Source organism: Equus asinus, chromosome 24, assembly GCF_041296235.1.
Source record: "Equus asinus isolate D_3611 breed Donkey chromosome 24, EquAss-T2T_v2, whole genome shotgun sequence".
Taxonomy (NCBI): domain Eukaryota; kingdom Metazoa; phylum Chordata; class Mammalia; order Perissodactyla; family Equidae; genus Equus; species Equus asinus.
Window position 1 is genome coordinate 64,764,028 of NC_091813.1, and position 19,458 is coordinate 64,783,485.

Here is a 19,458-nt window from a genome sequence, read left to right on the forward strand (position 1 = left end):
GCTTTCAGATATAAATATTAGGAATATATTTTCCAAGCTATATTACATATAGCAAAAAGAAAAGGAAAACCATCTTATGTTATAAAATTAGATAGCAAATATATACATATATAAACATGAATGTATGTATTTATGGTGATAGGCAGCATCCAAGATGGTCTGTAATGATCCTTACCTCCTGATATTGCCAGCTTTGTGTGATTCTCTCGCACACTGTACCATGGTTGGTCTGTGTGACTCATAGCATTGGCAGAAGGGATGTCACTTCTAAGAATAGGTTATAAAAGATTGCAGCTTCCATCCTAGGCTTGCTTACTCTATCTATGTATCAATCAATCAATCTATCTATCTATCTACCTACCTATCTACCTTATCACTCATTCTAGAAGCCAGTTGCCTTTTTGTGAAAACTTTCAGGCAGCCCATGGAGAGGCTCCGTGTCATAAGTAACAGGCCTTCAGCCAGCTTCCAGCAAGGAATTGAGGGCTATCAACAACCACGTGAGTGGGCTCAGAAGCAGAGTCTCCAGCTGCAGTCAAGCTTTCAGAGGACTGTGGCCCTGGTGACAGGTTAACTACAACTTCAGGAGGGACCGTCAGCAAGCTAAACCACTCCCAGATTCTGATCTCAGAAACTGAAATAAGGTCCATTGTTTTAAGCTGTTAAGTTTTGGGGTAATTGGTTATGTCACAATGGATAACTAATATATTTGTCAATATCCAACAGAGAAAAAGCATCTAGGGTTTTTTGAAGCCTGTAATATTTTAAGCCTATCACTGATACACCAGCATGTTTTCTGCATTAAACTAAAACTGTATGATGGTACTGAGGCTTGCCATGGTGTTCCTGTTCCCAAGTACATAAGGAGCTTTATTTCCTAATGTCTTTTTTATAAGTCAGTTAATGTCACCCCAAAGCACAAGATAAATTTTACTCAAATATTTATTGGGTGATATAGCATTTTTCAGGAAAGGCATCTGCCACAAAAATGTTTCTTTCCAAATGATGTGCTGCTGACATGGATCACTGCTGCAAGTGCCCTGCTGTCCTTCACAGAAGGTCGTGTGTGTGCAGGGTGAGGTTGATATCAGGGTTATGTGGACGGTCTATCCCTTGGGAGATGACTTGACTTAAAAGATGTTCTGTGTTTCGCTAATTTGTATAACGTCAAGAGATTCTGCTGTTACTGAGAAAGAACATTTAATGACAGATTAATTACGTAACTTCATCCATGTGACTTTCTGGTTTCCTTACTCCAGAGGATCCTCAATGATTTGGCGGTTTCACTACCAGTTAATCAGCAATGCTTCCCTAGGCGTCTCTAGCTGAGTCCCGAGGAGCCCAGCCAGCTGGATATTCTTACTAGGTAACCCTCTTGTTCAGGCTTCAGTTGATAGTGGAAAATGGAGAAGGGAGAGGATTGGAATTTATATTATTTTGCTAGGGCTGCCATAATAAAGCACCACAGACTGACTTGAACAGCAGAAATTTATTTTCTCACAATTCTGGAGGCTAGAGGTCCAAATCACAGTGTCAGCGGGGTTGGTTGCTTCTGAGCGCCTCCCTCTTTGCCTTGCAGATGGCCATCTTCCTCTGTGTCTTCACATGGTCTTCCCTCTGTGCATGTCTACGTCCTAATCTCCTAATCTGCCCTATAAGAGTACCAGCCATATTGGATTAAGGCCCACCCTAATGACCTCACTGTACATCTTTAACAACCTTTTCTCCCAATACAGTCACATTCTGACGTATGGGGTTAGGATTTCAACATATGAATTTGGAGGGACACAATTCAGGCCTTAAGAGAACTGAAATGTATTCTTTAGGTAAAGAACTAACAAAGCAAATAAGTAAAATCATTGGAACTCTTAAACAGAACTGAATAAGGATCTGTGTTATAATAAAAGTGGTAATGGATTCAGACTTATATAGGTGACAAGGCTAATAGTAGCAGAATTGTTAATCATGGAGAATCTGGCCTTGGAGCCTGGAAGTGGGGCTCACTGGGGGCTCCCTTGTAAGCTGGTTGCCACAGTGAATATACATGTAGGTGTGCATTTTACATCATCATGAAGTTGGTAACATAAATTGTATCTGCAAACCAGGAAGTGTCAAAATTGCTTGCTAGACCATTCAAATTCATTGAGGCAGAAAAAGATAGATGAAAAAAACTGTGTTTGAGCATTGGTCTTTCTTGGAATTTGGTTGTTTGTATCAAAGAAGCATTCCAAATGTTTTATGCAGAAGTAACAAAAATTACAGTTAAAAAGCACATCGAAATTAGCATAAAATACACATGTATGCATTAAAGAAATCTAGATTTAAAAAATGATCAGAGCTGGGTATGGATGTAGTAAATGCCATTTTTTAAAAAGTAAATTCATGGCTGCAATGTTGAGTTTTAAGAAAAATCAATTTTAAGAAAAATTCTAAGTTAGTCACAGGGGAAAATATCAGACAGTGTATTCATAAGAGCAGTTCTTAGTCGATCTCCAGGAAAACTTTGAAGACAAAAACTCATATGATTTCTGTCAGGAATTTTAGAATACACCAAATGCAACAAAAGACTTTCTGGTGTGGTATCTTACGGGGAATAGATACCAATCACATTTATAAAAACCACATTCTCCTGTTTAGTGTATTAGTCCATTTAGTGTATTTGGTCTTAAGTTAATCAAGGTAATCTTTTTTTGTGTGATGGTAATATAATACAAAGCAAATAAAAATATTTTATATATGCTTGTGTGGAAGAATTATAGGAAAGATACTCAAGGGCACATTGCCCGCTCACTTGTATTTAAGGTTTCCAGTGCTAAAATCCGTTGTTATTTAATGCTTTAGAGCACGGGTAGCAATCTTTTTCTGTAAAGGGCTAGGAAGTAAATATTTTCGGCTTTTCTGCCCATATGGTTTACGTCACAGCTATTCAACTCTGCCATTGCAGCATGACAACAATCATCAACAGTGCCCAAACAAGTCAACGTGGCTGCGTTCAATAAAACTTTAGGCATGGAGGCTTGAATTTCACATAATTTTCATGTGTTACAAAATGTTATTCTATTGATTTTCTTTTTCAACCATTTAGAAACGTAAAAACCTTTCTTAGTGTACAGGCCATATGAAAACAATTAACAGGCCAGATTTGGTAAATGTCTGCTTTAGAGCCCCCCTGTAAATACGCTTACAGGCTGACAAGATAGGCAAAGCCCTAAACAGGTGGTAAATCCCACTGAAAAACACACAAAATGTGAAGGTCCTCTAGAAGGTGCCCAGACACAATCCCAGCTGCCTTTTGGGATGCCTTGGTGCTAGACATCAGGCCAAAGCGACCCACTGGTGTTGCGTTCATTGATTTTCTAATTGACGTATGCAGGGCGGCTGAACCACTGTTGAATGTCTGCGCTTTCAACAACCAGAGGGGGTGTAATTTCAGCAGTAAATACATCCCAGTTGGATTCACTGTGACAGTCACATATTGTTGTAATAGGTAACACATATACAGTGCTTTCCACAAGCCAGGAGCTTGACCAAGCACTTTAAATGTATTGACTCACTTAATTCTCAAGAACAAAGCCCTCAAAGGCGGGTACAATTGTTATTCTCATTTTATAGATTTTACCTTTCAAAATGTTACCACTATTTATCCAGCTCACATTGTCTGGTGTGTGTGTGTGTGTGTGTGTGTGTGTCTAAATAAAGAAAAATATATATTAGTAATTCACTTATGCCAGAGGCCACAACCACTTTCATCAGGAGCCCAGACCCATCTTTCTTTTCTTATCCATCATTTTTTAAATTATCCAAAATAAAAGAGAGAAAATGTAAATATTCTACCAACTTATTGAGAACCCAACAGGTATTAGAACTACGAGCATTACTCTCAGTGCTTGTGCTGTGAGGTCTGATGAGGCGTCGGATACCTGGTCCTTCTCGTACAGCCTCCCATAAAGAGTCACTGTCAGGACAGGTCCCGAGGGGGGCTGCAGACTGAACAAGCGTCCATCACTTGACACCTAACACAAACACAGAAGAGTGGGCTGAGTCTCCCCTTAAGTGGTGCAACCTCACAACACTTCTCAAATTCAGTGCAACTGGATGAGGGAACAATAAAGATAATGGGCAGATTCTGTTCTATTAGAGATGTTTGAAATGGCACAGAGCACACGAAAAATTGGAGCTATGGAATTGGCACTGATTCATTTCTTATTGAAATGCCTGTAATCGATATCTCAGAATTTACTTGTCAAGGAAGCATTCCATGAGTTAATAAACGTGAAACAATGGATGTGGGAGAGTATAAGAGAGAAGTCTAGTTCTCTCAGACAAGCAACGCCTCCTCCAAATGATGGGAAGGGGCTGGGGAAGAGGGTGGAGCTGAGCCTCTACCCTCCCTGTCACTCACTCTGCACAGCCTCCCAACCTGCCCATCGTCCCCAACTCCCCACAGCAACTGTCTCCACCAGGAAGGAGAGTGAGAGCAGAACCTGCTGGGCAAGACAGTGAGGATGTGGCTGGGCAGGGCACTTGTGCAGTAAGGAATCATATCTGGCCTCTAAAAAAACCTCTTTGCTTTCTCGCCAACATCAGCCACTGTCAGATTCTCTCTCCTTCAGCTTTTCCGTCTTCCCTGGTCTCCTACGGTCGCACAGGGCCCTCACCCACACCAGGAGAGGAATTCCTTCTATCTTCCCTAGACCGTCACTACCCACTGATGCGAAGGGGCTCCCTCTGGTGGGACTGGGCCTGAAAGTCTTCTAGAGGCTTCTTCCCATTCAACAGAGCTGAAGCAGCCCAGCCTCCCCATAGTCCCTACAAGAACATATTTGTTTATTCTCAAGGACACCCTCATTCTTATAGTAAGGCTTTCCAGCCCGTTCAGCATCCTTCGTGCTCCCCAAGGATAGTTTACCCTTTCCAAACGGCAGTTTTGTCATATTTGTGAGCACGTGGGTACGTTTTGTTCTTAAAAAGTGCTTCCTCTTACATGAAGTGAACTGGCAATGATAAGCAAAGAGTCTCACCTGGAATTCTCCAGGTGCGAGCTGAATTTCACTCAGCAGCACCTCAGGGAAGACATGCTGGGTCCCAAAAGTGCCACTGAGGGAGAACGTATCGAACCTAGTGGAAGCAGTTTCCACCGAGTCACCACAAGTGTGTAAGTCCGTGGTTCTACACTTCAACAGAGTGCAAACCTGCAAAAGTAGAAACAAATCAGTAAGTCCCAGGAAAGTCGACTGAAACACCGGCCTGACCTGGAAAAACGCCAAGGCCCCTTCGTTTGGTTAAATAGTGTTACTTCCCCATTAGGTTAATCCAGCTCATTGCTGAGCAGCCATTGCAACAAGTCATAACACAAAAGAACTTCCCACCCCAGTGCTTCCCACAGTTCACCGACGCACATTAAACCACAGAAAGAATCAGATCTTTGATCTATAGGCACGAACAATTATACCCTCATTGTTCTCAGGTAGGCAATGCTTCAAATAATCAAGAGTGTTCAATTTCTAAAAAAAAAAAAGGGTTGAATTTAGTCACTAGTTTAATCTCATTTTGTTGCCTATTTCACACAATGAAAGAACTTTAAAGTTCAGTGAACCCTAGAGTTGATCTAGAGACAATCTCTGTGATCTGGAAAAGTCACTTACTTCATATCTGAGCAAGGACTGGAACAGCTCTCACCATTCTGCATTGTTACACTCTACTACGCCGCCGTGACTGTAAAACCTATGTGAATCATCACCATGCAGGCGCAAAGTCCCCAAAAGGAAGATCCGCATCCGTTTAACTCCAGCTGCACTGCATCTTCCAAGCCTCACTGCAAACCCCCTGCATTTCTTGCCTGACTAAAGGTTCTAATGAAGCAGGTGCCCCGGCTTCTACTTGTGAAGCTGGAGAACAAGCACTTTAGGGCAAGTGTTTTAAGATGGGCTTCAAACAACTTCTAGGTAAAGGCAGCATGGGCGCATGCTTCTGTTTCATTCCCTCGAAGTCCGAAAACCAACATTAGCTTTTTTAAAAAAGAAATAAACCCACAAGGATAGGAGAGCAGGAGGATAGACCACGGCACAATTTTAGAAACTGGGATGTTGATGCAAAAGTGGTAACTGATTCAGCAGATGTAACACAGCCAAGTCCTAATCGAGTCTCGGCAGTGGTGAAAGCCAAGAATCAACCTTATCTACACTGCAGAATGCTCACAAAGTTCCATCCCTGGGAACACAAGATACCTCAGAAACTGGGAATGTCGTGGTGGCTAAAGTAAGGAATATTGGTGGGCAGTTGTTAAGGATGCCTCAGATACTGAGGATGGGCAGCTGCCCCTCCCCTATTTCAGTGAAAGGCTGGGCATTTATTTCCAGAGAGGGTAAAGCAGATGATGTCTCGATGGAGGCTTTGAAAGACGTGGTTGAAGGGGATTACATGAACACATCATTGTTGAGACCGCCTCCCACCACCACCACCACACCCTGCAAGGCCATTTCTCCCACTCGGCTCTCTCAAAGCCGTCAGCAAGGCATTTATCCTTCAGGAACATGGTCAGGCATGACCATTAAATTTGAAGTTCAGATAAATTAAAAATACTAAAAATAGTTTTTAGTGTAAGTATGTCCCAAATATCACATGGACATACTTATATTTAAAAATATGTATTCCTTATTTATCTAGACTTCGAATTTCCCTGGGCATCCTGTATTTTTATTTGCTGAATTAGGCAACCCTATTCAGGAGGAGAATTAGAAGAACTTTGAAACCTGGAAAACCTGAGCATCCCGAGAGGAACACTCTAAAGGTACTGAGCTCAGGGTTTCCCCCAACAAAAGGCCTGGTTAGATCGCCCTACTGTGAAGCTTAAGATGGGCAAGCACCCACACGCTCAGAACTTTCCGTCTCTTTTTGGTAAGACTAAAGGGTCACCATATAGATGAGAAAAGCTTCTAAATTTAGAATTTTAACTTCCAAAACCTGCCTGGCACTGGTGGTCCAGCTCAGGGATCTCTGCCCGGCAAGGACAACTGAGGGCTTCGTTTTACCTGGCAGAGCTGACCTTCCTCTGAACACCATGAAGGACCCACCATGGCTCTCCTCAAGTGCAGCCAAGGGTCTGGGCAAGGCAGAGAGGTGAGCCAAGATTGAGGAGGGAAGGAAGGAGAAAGAGAGAGGAAGAGCCCAGAGAGGGCTATCTTGCTTTGTAACCAACTTTTTAAACTTAAAAATACATCACAAAAAATAAAAAAATAATACATCACAATTTTTTTAATTTTAAAAATTAATATGGCCATATAATACCATATATAGTACAATATAGGTCCATATGCCACATAATATGTGGTAATATTTATATGGCAATAAATATTCTTATACAACATAATTTAACTAATTTGAATTTTGGACATTTTCTACTTGTGTTCTTGATATCATTTATATTATTTTTTCCCCTTTTCTCCAGCACCTTGAAGCACTGATTAGGAGTATTCATTCCTGCTATATTTTCATCCTTCTCCTTTTTTCTTGCCCTTCCTCTTAGATCTATAAAGATAATTCAGGACATCTCATCTATGGGAAACAAAAAGCAAAAACAGCCTTTCCTGACCGCAAGTCTCTGTCTGGCTCCTGTCTTGTTTCTCTTCTCTCATCTCAGATGAGATTTTCGAGGAAGAAATTCTCATTCATTCTTTCAATATTCTCACTTCCCTTCAACTTTTTGACTCACTGTAATCTGCCTTTCACTCTACCATTATGAACCCACGAAATTCCACCAAAATTCTACTCATTCATATCAATAATGGTAAACATATTGCATAAAAATTTCCTCCTCCTGAGAGTCTCTACTTCCTCGCCATCCGTGAAGGTTCTCTTTAAATTCTCCTTCATTTCCCAATCATATTTTCAGGTTCCTGTTCTTCTGTCCACTTCTTGCCCAAACGCTGGAGCTCGGCAAGGTTCCACCTTTAGCACGCTGTTCCTTACTGTCTAGTAGCCAGCTTTGCAATGTGATTCACTCTTGAGGGTTTAACCACCCTCTTTATCCTGCCTGATTCTCGAAACAATATTTCTAAATCTAATATCTCCCTTAAGCGTCAGACCCATATATTCAACAGCCTACTGGATGCTGCAGATGAATGTCCCATGTGAGCTTCAAAACTAGCACATCCAGAGCTCACCTGAGCATCTCCCCACTGCCACCCAGTCTGCTCCTCCCTTCGCATCCTGATCTTTCAGAGCATCACAGTCACCCAGCCGCTCTAGCTAGAAACCTGGCACATTCTAGACCCTTCATTCTGCTTTTCTGTTCCAAATCAAATTGGCCGCCCAGTTTAGTTTTTAAATATTTCTTGACTCCGTATCCTGGTTTTATTCTTACTAACATAATCTTGCTGTACAGGTCCTAAAAGGAGTATTTGAATAATTTAACTAGTCTTTTTTTGCCCTTATTTCATCATCCACAGTATAGCCAAAATGTTCTACTCCAAAGAAGATTGGATCACATCATTCCCTTGCTGGACACCTTCCAACAGAAGACCATCACTGACGGAATAAAGTCCAGATCTTAGGAACCATGTAAGATTCTGCAGGATATGATCCCACCTCTAGGCTCATCTTCCACCAACCACTGCTTGTGATGTTATGCCTTCATAACACTGAATGGCTTGCTCTTCCCTGCACACCCCGCTCTTTCACACATCCACAACTTGCTCACGCCCTCCACTTCACCTAGAATTCCCTCCCACTCTTTTACGCCTGGATAATAGCATAAGTTCATGTATCATGTCTCCAGAAACTTCCCCAGATCCACAAATTAGGCTGAGTACAACTCCCTACTATTTCTATAGCAAAGTGCACATTCTATGTTCTATCACATGCCAACCTGTATTGAAGTGTCTGCTCAAGTGTCTTTCTCCCCTACCAAATCCCTCAAGAGGAGAGTCTATGCTTATTCATCTTCATATCATTAGCCCTGAGTAGATACCTGGTATGCAGCAGGCACTTGATAAATGTCGAAGTGAGCAAGCATTCTTAGAGTGCTGATCATACAGCAAACAAAATGTTACACGGTGGGAATAGTTCCAGCACTCAAAGGGCTTTCAGTCTCCAACAAGTACATACATAACTTGACACGATATGTCTTTGATAAAGTTAAGCATAGGTGTCTGGAAACACATAAAAGAGGTTCCTAACCCAGCTGGGGAGGTGGGAATGGTGCCACAGGAAGTGTCAGGGCAGGCTCCCTGGTGAAGACAAGACCTGAAAAGCCCAATGAATGACAAGAAGGTGAGGGCCACCATAGATAAAGGAAGCAATCTGTGCAAACATCCAGAGGTTCTGCAGATGCTAGCATATTGGAGATGGGGAAATGTCTCAATATGCCAGGAGCCCAGGGCACACGTTGGTAGAGTGAGAGAAGACAATTGAGAATAGGAAGGGGCCACACAGAGACTTTCTGAGCCTTTTATGTTAAGGAATTTGATTTGCCAATTAGAAGACAGTGAGGAATTTTAAGCAAGGGAGTGAAATAATCTGAAATGGCTTTTAGTGGTTTTGGCAATGATAGTGTAGGGAATGGACTGGATGGAGCTGAAAGTGTCAACAGGAAGCCTTGTTAAGAGGATGTTGCAATAATCTGAGTGAAATAGGTTCAGAGCCAGATCAAGGAAGAAAAGGGCAGAAAGAGAGGAACACGGAAGCTGCTTGTTCTTAGGGATTCCATCTCATCAGGTTCCAATTGCTCCTCTACTGTTGAGGGCTGTGAGATATCTGAATCTTTGCAGCAATAAATATTCTACTGTACATCTCAGAGGTTAACGCTATATGGCTCCAGGACATACTCAGTGTCAAGCTTCTTATAAAACAAGATAGGCATTCATGAACATACAGAGAAAATGGCTAAATTTGTTCAAGCAGGAAATATCAGAGGTTAATTATCCATTAAAATTATCTGTAATTTGATTATTATATCATTTTAAACACTGGTTCTGCAAATAAATGTTCTGCCTTTTCCCAACTAGTTTAAAATTGAGCTGACATCGAGGATGGCAAGTTTCAGCTAATAAAATTTCAAGATTTTCAACTAAATTCAAATTTCAAACAAACCACAAATTTTTTGGTATATGTATATCCTCGAAAGTGGGACATATCTATAATAAAAATAATTCATTTTTTGTCTAAAATTCAAATTTAACTGTGTGTCCTGTATTTTACCTGGTAACTCCCTTGCCACCAAAGCAATCATTACCTGTAAATAATAACTCCCTTCAACAGTATGTAAGCCATCAAATGCCCCTAGGGCGTACACTTCATCTGATCTCTTCTCAGACATCTTGTAGCTTAGGTGACAGCAGAGAGCTTTCTGACAAACTGTGTAATTTCCTGTGACTTCGGTGAGCTCCAGGAAGGTGAATTCATCAAAAAAGACAGTGCTGTTAAATTCCTGGTTTCCCGTTGAGAGTGTTTTCACACCACTGGCAAAAGAAGTCCAGTTCACCACTGCTGGGTGGTGCGGGTGGGAGTCCAGCTGTGAGAGGAGTAGTTTTCCCTCCTCCGTCTTCATATCATAATGAAATGCTCTTGGAGAATCAGGAGCATAGATGCCACTTCCTGGAAGTGATAAGTTGAAATGGCATTTGAACCGGGAAAGTGAAAAGGAATCGCACAGTTGTTATTGGTATTTGAAACTCACATTAGCATTTTACTCCCTCTAAGCTATACAATTCATTAATTTCAGTAAATATGCTGATAAGAACAAGAGGTAAGAGGAAATCCAAGAGAGTATGACATCAAGAAGCCAAGAAGAGAGAGTTTCACATGAAAAGTGGTGAATTTTGGAAAAAAGAGAGAGTGTACATTCAAGCTGAATAAAACTAAATAATTCAGATTGAGATGGATTCTACAGCATGCCGCCAGCTGGAGTTGGAGAACGTTGTATTAAGGAGTACGTGTTAGCTAGAAAAAAAGCAATTTTTTTTGCTTTTTTGCTTACATCAAACCTGTAAATCTTAAAGATGTCACATTACCTGTCATTTTCATTGAGGGGTAATGTATATTGGATGCAAGGAAATTGACCCCCATGCCCATAGCCCAAGCCGAGTGAAATTCAATAGCTGACAAATGTGGCAAAACATTCATCCAGGCTGTCGGGAAGAGGATGGTGTCCACTTGGAAATCTGTCACCAGGGTAACAGCAGGGTCGTAGAAGAGAATATCGAAGCACGTGAAAATGCCAAACTTTCCAAAGGTGGTGTTGAAAGTCACGACCTCAGGCTCCTTGGGTGCATTGAATTGATCTTCACCCATGAAAAGGTTTTGCTGCAATAAATAAAGGGGGAAAAAAATCTCTTTTAAGAAGTTGTCCTGGACATCACTGTGTCTGAAAAAGTACAAGCTCACATAAGTCAGTGCCAATTTCATCTATGACCACTGTCTTCACAGGAAAGAGTGTTAGAGAATCAGAGAGGACCACAGCCAACAGGAGGCTTTGATTCAGTCTCCACATTTTGTAGATACGTACAAGGGAATCCTTATCTATTAAGACCTTCTTGAATCTTACAAGACATGGGCACGAAATAGTTAACATCTATTTGCCAAGAACACTTAACTATTTTCTGTGGGCAAAGAAGTTTCTTCGCTCCTTTCTCTTCAAAACCTAGACTCTTGCCAAGTCTATCTGGCAAGTAGTTTTTCATTCTAGCCTTGATCCATTGTCAGGGCACGTCTTTAAAAGGACAAAGTCCAAAAGTCAGCGTTATGTTTCCATGCAGTAGGCTCCTACCGATTGGCACACACTCAGCGACACCCTACTGTGCTCTTAAAGGCACAGGAATCCTCGTGAAGAGCTCACTGCACCTAATCATTACTTTCTGTGCTCTGTCTCCACTCTACTTCTAAATAATGCTTATTATTATCCACAATAATGGATTTTTTCCTTCTGGTCCACTTTATTTTGTTAAACACTCAGTAGTCAATTATTTGCAAATTAATTCTACCTTATGGTAGCGTGCCACAAGTTTTCCCTGAGCATCAAACACCACATCAGTGTTGTACTGGTAACGGCCATCAGGGGGGCACTCAGGGTCACTGGCATTGCATGGCTTCTTGTCCCCGAAATTTGCCACGACGTAGATAGAGTTGTCCTTGGCCAGGCAGCTGAGCCTCTCTTGGACTGGAGTGTGGCCAAATCTGGTACGTGTTCATTGGAAGAGGGAAAAAAAAAAATCAAAGCTTTTAACAAAATTCAGAATAATAGTTGCATGAACCTATTATGCGATATACACAAAAGTAAATTCTAAATAACATAAGTAGAAGGGAAAGATGAAAACAAAAGACTTCAGAGGAAGTACAAGCTTATTGGAATTTGGTTCTAGGAAACTGTTCTAGGATAAGATTCCAGGCCACGTATTTTTCTCTTCATAGCATTTATCATCATCTGTAATCATATATTCATTTATGCATTCATCTTATAATATGTGTCCCATCTTATAGGGCAAAGGCACACATCTCCTGTTCACTGGACCCATGGCTGACAGAAAAGAGGCATTAAGAAATATTTCGGGGCCAGTCCAGTGGTGCAGAGGTTAAGTTCACACACTCCGCTTCGGCAGCCCAGGGTTTGCCAGTTCAGACGTGGGTGCGGACCTCCACATCGCTTAAAAAGCCATGCTGTGGCAGGCTTATAAAATAAAATATATAAAATAGAGGAAGGTGGGCACAGATGTTAGCTCAGGGCCAATCTTCCTCAGCAAAAAAGAAAAAGACAGAGAGAGAGAGGAGGATTGGCAATGGATGTCAGCTCAGGGCTAATCTTCCTCAAAAAAGAAATATTTCAAATGAAAGAACAATTTGGAAATAGGAGTATTCTGAGAAGATGGCAGAGTAGAAAGCACCAGGAATCCATCCCTCCACCTAGATAACAATTGCACGGCAGAATGTGTCTGGTGTAACTATTTTGGAACTCTGGGGTCTATTCTAAGGCTTGCAACTTCCGGAAGAAGGCTTGGAAGGTCAATTGCAGTTAATTTCAGTCAATTTCAGCTCTTGGCTCAGCAGTGGCTACCATGCCCACTTCTCTCCACCCTCTAGCCAGTGGCAGGCAGCCATGCAGGTGTTCCTGGAGCACCTTGCAGGCAGCCTATGGGAGCAGGGTGGGCAATATTTCTGTCCTCCAGTTAACGTTTTGCATTTGCATTCTGCGTTTGCGTTCTGCATCCTGATCGCTGATAACTGCTTCTGATCCTGGAAGTGCAGACACTGGGGCAGGCAGTCATTGTTTTTTTAATTTATTGAACTAATGATTGACTCTTTAATCTGCCGGCCAGATGACCTTGATCACAGGTGCAGCCAGTCACTGTATTAAAGGATGCCCTCTATACAAGGACTCCTACACTCTCACATAGTGGAGTTCCCGGTACCTAAGAAAGAGTCCACATTAAAAGGTGAATAATAAATTCATCTTTGAATTAGGTTATTGGACATAGCTTGTCTCTCAAGAAATCTACGAGCTTTCTTCTATGAGGCAATGGAAACTTCTGCGCCAAATTGTTCCTCTCTTAACCTCCCAGGAACTCTCAGACGTCTACTGCATGTCCAGTTGTAACGATCAGCCCACTACCACGGTGCTTTGTAACAACTACTTTCTCTTCTTCATTCATGTGGCTTCTAGTTTTTACATCTAAACTATCTTACTTTTTAATTATATAAGATGTAATAAGAAATCTCAAATCCTTCTAGAAGTATGTGAAGTATAAATGCTAAATAAATAAATTTTTTGTAAAAAGAGAAACGATGAGGGCCTTGTTCCTATAACATCCAGGGTAAGTGGTGATGTGAGCCAAAAAAAGATTGGCGACTGTGAGAAAAAAGAGCATTTGACTCAGTGGATATTTCAAACATACTCAACAAGAAGTGATATCTGACTGTATGTGAGGGGTAAAGGAGATTGACTCCTCTCTTTCCTTCCCATCCGACGTCCAATCTTTCAGCAAGATCTGTCTTACCTACCTTCCGACTTTATTCAGACTCTGGTCATTTCTCAATACCCAGACTTCTACCGCCTCAGCCCAAGACTATCATCTCTCTGCCTAGATCACTATAACAGCTTTTTAAGTGTCCCCTGCTTCTTTATTGACTGCTTGTGGAGTCTGTTCTCTACATAGCCACCAGAGTGATCCTTACACTAAAACTGAAGTCACAGCACTTCACTTCTTGCTCAAAACTCTCCAATGGCTACCTCCTCACTCAAGTAACAAAGTCGTTATTAAGGCGCATGGAGCCTTATGCACTCAGTCCCCTCCCACTTATCTGCCTCCATCTCCCAATTTTCTCCCCCTCCCTCACATCACTCAACCGCATTCACCTTCTTGCTGTTCCTAATATGGCAGACACACACTCTGACCACAGGATCTTGGCATTTAGAATTCCCTGGAATGCTGTTTTCTCAGATATCCATGTGACCTACTCCCTCACTTCCCTTGTCTTTGCTTAGATGTCACCATGAAGCCCTCTGATGACTTAAAAATTTCAGCCTCACACTTGCCACCGTATTCACCTTTCCTGCTTTATTTTTCTCCACAACATTTACCTCCACGCCACATCATGGATAGGTGGATGATAGATCACTAGATATTATCTTGTTTTTCAATTGACTCTCTCCCCATACTAGACTATAAGCTCCAGGAGAACAGAGTTTTTAAACCTGTTTAGTTCACCTTATTGCCCAGAATAGTGCCTGGACATAGTAGGGACTCAAACAACATGTTGAATAAACGAATGAAGGCAAGGAATGGAGATGTCATTGGTTGATGGCAAACAGGATGGGGAAACCAGACTCCTTGAAATGGAACAAATGGAACATCCTGGAAGGGATTTTCAAGAGGCTCTTGGAAATTTGATTCTAGGGGAAGGCCATTCAGAACCAAGAGAAGTCAGTTCATACTGGAAGTGATAACAGAGTTCTTGCCTTTTAGAAACTGAAGCTAGGCATGGGAGATAGTTAACTAAAAAATAATTATGATACAATGAAATATGCATACCGTAGATGATTAACAGAAAACTATTGAACTTTGTCAAAACCAAGGCATCTCTATAAGCAGTTACAGTAGTTTGTGTGGTTTTGAGAGCAGTTCCCAAAGACGAATTCCTACGATTTCAGCAATGGCGCATTTCGAAAGAAGTGAGTTAACTGACACAGTTCCCCTAGATGTGTACGGTATTGTTTTGCTTATAGTAAAAGTGATAGTGCTATTTTGTTTAGTCTAGACTTGATTTAAACCTGCTATATCATAACTTCCTAGGCTGACAATCAGCTTAAGTTTAAGAATTTCATATACATTAAACATCAGCTGTCTTATGGGTGAGAAAGGAAAGCTTATAATCCTAAACTGGCATGTGACTCTATTCTGCTATTTACTCACACAGTTTTCAAATTGCAGATGCAACAGAGAAACCATTTTCCGTTCACTAGTAAAGAGTCAGAAGACGAGAGTGGATCTGGTTCTTCCACTCACCAACTACCCCGTGACCCTAAGCAAGTTACACCATCATCTCTCCAGATTCACTCCCTCAAAGGAAATTCACATTGAATTCCGTGATTTTCACGTGACCTTCCCACACCGATTTCTGTGATTTCGTAATTCATATTCACATTCCTATTAAATGTATCCATATGAGATGAAAGATAATAAAACTATCTTGAAACTTAGAGTTGATAGCGGGTCGTATGCAGTGATCTTCCATAAAGTTTTCCCAAGTGAAGTGCGTTCATGTTCACGATTGAATTCTTAACAATGTGTTTCTTTACCTGTGGGGATTGTTGCAAGGGATCCAGTTCACTTCGGGGTCTGGGATGTCCTCCAAGTACGGATAGAGCGTGTCCCTGCTGAAGTTCCAGCCGTAAACACCATCTTCTGGAGTCACGATGATGTGCGCACCCTGTTAAAAATGGAACTTAACGTATTCTTCAACTAAGCAAACAATCAAAGTGGGAGGGGGGCGGCTGGGAGAGGATCTGAGGAACTGAGCAGCTGAGGAGCAACCAATTGGGCTTTCTTTTTCTTTCAATCTTATTCCTTTGTTTTCTATGTTTTCACAATTTATTTTCTTTGCCCAGCCACGTTCCTTTTCGAACCCCTCTGTTGTCATTTCTATTTGACTTCTTCATTCTTTCACAAACATGAATAGCTTTCCAGGCTACTCACAGGTTCGCCACGCACTAGAGTTGTTACCTTTAAACCCAGCTCTTCCCAAAATGACCCTCTTTGAACTTTGGCCGACTGTTGTGTCTGCATGCACCTGAAGGATCTGTAACTCGATCTCTGTTTCACTTCCCCCCTTGCTCCAGCCTTCCCTGCTCCTTATGCTGCAAAAGTGATTTCTGCTTCTCAGAAGGAGGGACTTCAGACACCGGTTACCTGAAGGACGCCGGGCCTAGGGGTACAATGTGAGCTGCCCTGGGCACCTTCGGGAGGGTGAGTCACCCTGAAAGCTGCTGTGGCCTTGAAAAGAATAGCTGGACTAAGGGTGCAAAAAACCTCAGAATCCTTCATAACCTTTGAAATCTCCTTATGTATAAGAATGTATACTGATAGATATATGTGATATGTATGTATCTATGACTTTCATCATGCTTCATACATTCCTCGTCTGTACTTGATCTATGAATATCTTATTGAAACTATATTCTTTCAAACCACACACTTAAACTTAACCCTTCATTCAACTCAAGGACTTACTGTGCATTAACATATATGCTTTTATCTTGTCAGTAGAATGAAGTATATAATACATGCTGTTAAGTAATTTGCAACTGAAGTTTAATTGTTTTGATGTTGTGAACTAACCCAAAAACCTGCCAACTCTTTAGAGCACAACAGCACACTGAGGCCACTAGTACTCTACAAACAGCACCTGGTCCCTGACCCTTTTATCCTCCACCCACCACATGTAGCAGAAAAGAGCAACAAAGTTGTTGAATTTGCAGCAAGTTCCTCAAAAGTCTGCTGCCTCTAATGATAACCAGCCTGCTCTCTCCTTAACTTTGTCTCACTATTAGGGAAGTGCAATAGTGTCCTTGCTCCAATAATTTTGAGAAGGAGGTAGGACTCTGATTCAGTTCTTGCCTTCCCTGACACATATGTTGTCCCAAGGGGTGTTGATGCTGACAGTAACCCTGTCTCCTAAGTCCCCACCCTTTGCGCACATAGAATCCAGCACACTCAGAGATGGTACCTGCTTGGCTGCTGAGGCGATTGCTCCCTCCAGAAGATCCAGATTGCGGTTCATTAATAGCAATGCCTCTTCCCGGGACACTGGCGTTAGGGTGGCATTGGGCAATATCACTGCGTGCTCGTAAACAGCTGCAATAAAGGTCTCCAGGGAGCGGGCTTGGAAGGTGCAGAAAACCAAAACTGCCACATAAGCGAGCAGCTGAGAAGAAATCATGCTGAAATCCAATGATTTGCTGAGAGATAGATCAAGTCCTGATATTTATAGAGAGAAAACACAAGAAATCACGTGGTTCCCAGAACTTAGGACTTTAAAGTGACAAAGTCTAACTTTAAGAAAACTTTCTGGTTTTACATTACGGACATAGATATAGACACTCCTTATATAACAAATGACCCTCCCTCATGGAAGGGATTTGTGAAGATCAAATAAGCAAATGCTTATGTACTAGTTTGCTAGGGTTGTCATAACAAAGTGCCAAGAATTGTATAGTTTAAGCAACAGAAATGTGTTGTCTCACGGTTGTGGAGGCAAAAAGGTTCAGACGAAGGGGTCAGCAGAGTTGGCTCCTCCCGAGGGCTGTGAGGAAAGAGTCTGTTTGGGACTCTCCCTGCAAATGGCTCTGTGCTCCCTGTGTGTCTTCACACGGCGTTGTCCCTGTGCGCATGTCTGAGTGCAAACTTCCCCTCATTATAAGGACATTAGTCATTGGATTTAGTGCTCACCCTACTCCAGAATGACCTCATCTTCACTAATTACCTCTGAAACAATCCTCCAAATAAGGTCACATTCTGAGGTACAGGTGGTTAGGATTTAAACATACAAACTGTCGGAATTCACCTGTTTTAAACACACCGCGGTGTATGTAAACACTGTGAAGAGTAAACAACTTTACAGTTTAAAATTATTCTTATTATCATCATGTGGATATCTGGGCTCCATGCTTTATTCACTTCAGTTTCCTCAAAATGGAGAAGCCAGGACAAAGAGAAATATAAAATAGTCATTCATTATCTATTCCTATACAAATCACCCCTAAAACTTAGTAGCTTGGAACAGCAAGCATGTATTATCTCGCATTTTCTGTGGTCAGGACTCCAGGGGCAGCTGAGCTGGGAACCTGAAGCCCAGGATCTCTTCCACAGGCTGCAATGAAGCTGCTCGCCAGCACTGCAGTTATCTCAGAGCTTGGCTTGGGAAGGATTCACTCCCGAGCTGCAGGCTCACTCGCATGGCTGATGGCCGGCCTCAGGTCCTCGTTGGCTGTTGCCCGGAGATACGAGTTCCTTGCCATGGAGGCCTCAGCCTCACTAAAAGGCAGCTCACGTTATGGTATCTGGCTTCCCTCAGAGCCAGAGAGCAAGAGAATCCACTCAAGACAGAAGCTGCAGTGCTTTAGTAATCTAATATGGAAAATGACACCTCATCACTTTTGTCATAATCTATTCATCAAAAACGAGTCAGTAGGTCCAGTCCACATTCGACAGGAGGGGATTACACAAGAGTGTGAATGAGGCAGGGCTCACTGGGGACCATTTTAGAGGCTGCATCCCACAGGGGTAATAGAGAGAGGAGCATAAAGAACAAGCGTGAGAACTAAAGAAGGGAGAGAGGAAAATAATAGAAAATAGAAAAGGAGCTTATAGATTTTGGTATGCAACAAGTGTATAAGTTTTGTTTCGGTTGTGAATTAAGTATAATATTATTTTATGTTTATAGAACTAGTATTTATGATTATCCATTCTATTTTTAGGATATTTCATTTTGGATGATGGTTTTATGGTTGAATTTGCAAATGGGTGTGTCTGATGTTTTATTTTTTTACTTCAGAACTATAATAAATTTATTCTGGGGCTGCCAAAGTAACCAAGAAGTTGTGGTTGTCCCATCCTCCTGAGCCTACAGCCAACGCCAGCTCCCTCTGTCTGCTGACCTCCTTTCGTCTTTCCATTCCCGAGTAAGTAGGGACACCTCATACTTCAAAGGATGTAATTGTTACACAACAATTTATAAAAGGAGGTTCTGAAATAAAAGTTAAAACTGAAAGGAGTTACCCAAAGGCTAAAAAACTTACTTCTTTGATCTTATCAGATTAAAAACACTAAATAAGATCCTCCAATTTGGTTTCCCATCTGATATATAAAGAGCTTGAAAGTCATCTCTCTCAACTTCATAACAAGAAAAAAGGATGAATAAGTGAAAATCAACAACTTTTCTTGGCTATATCAGAGAATTGAAGTCCTAGGA

The 19,458-nt window shown here is 41.6% G+C and overlaps 1 protein-coding gene across 3 annotated transcripts; it reads right to left on the reverse strand.

Moving 5' to 3' along the window:
• Positions 1–1,470: 1,470 nt before the first annotated feature.
• LOC106840579 (pantetheinase) lies at positions 1,471–17,955 on the reverse strand. 3 transcript variants are annotated; one of them, XM_014856151.3, is made up of 9 exons: positions 17,732–17,955; positions 17,215–17,465; positions 15,788–15,918; positions 11,979–12,171; positions 11,010–11,301; positions 10,232–10,593; positions 5,022–5,192; positions 3,921–4,013; positions 1,471–1,652 (listed from the first exon to the last, which is right to left on the reverse strand). In XM_014856151.3, exons 2-9 carry the CDS (start codon positions 17,425–17,427, stop codon positions 1,635–1,637), a joined length of 1,473 nt encoding a protein of 490 aa, XP_014711637.1. In that variant the 5' UTR covers positions 17,428–17,465; positions 17,732–17,955; the 3' UTR covers positions 1,471–1,634. The 3 variants fall into 3 exon arrangements, with proteins under 3 accessions (XP_014711637.1, XP_014711634.1, XP_014711631.1); XM_014856148.3 differs by having other exon boundaries at positions 3,879–4,013; positions 17,732–17,905; XM_014856145.3 differs by having other exon boundaries at positions 1,471–4,013; positions 17,732–17,905.
• Positions 17,956–19,458: the final 1,503 nt, after the last annotated feature.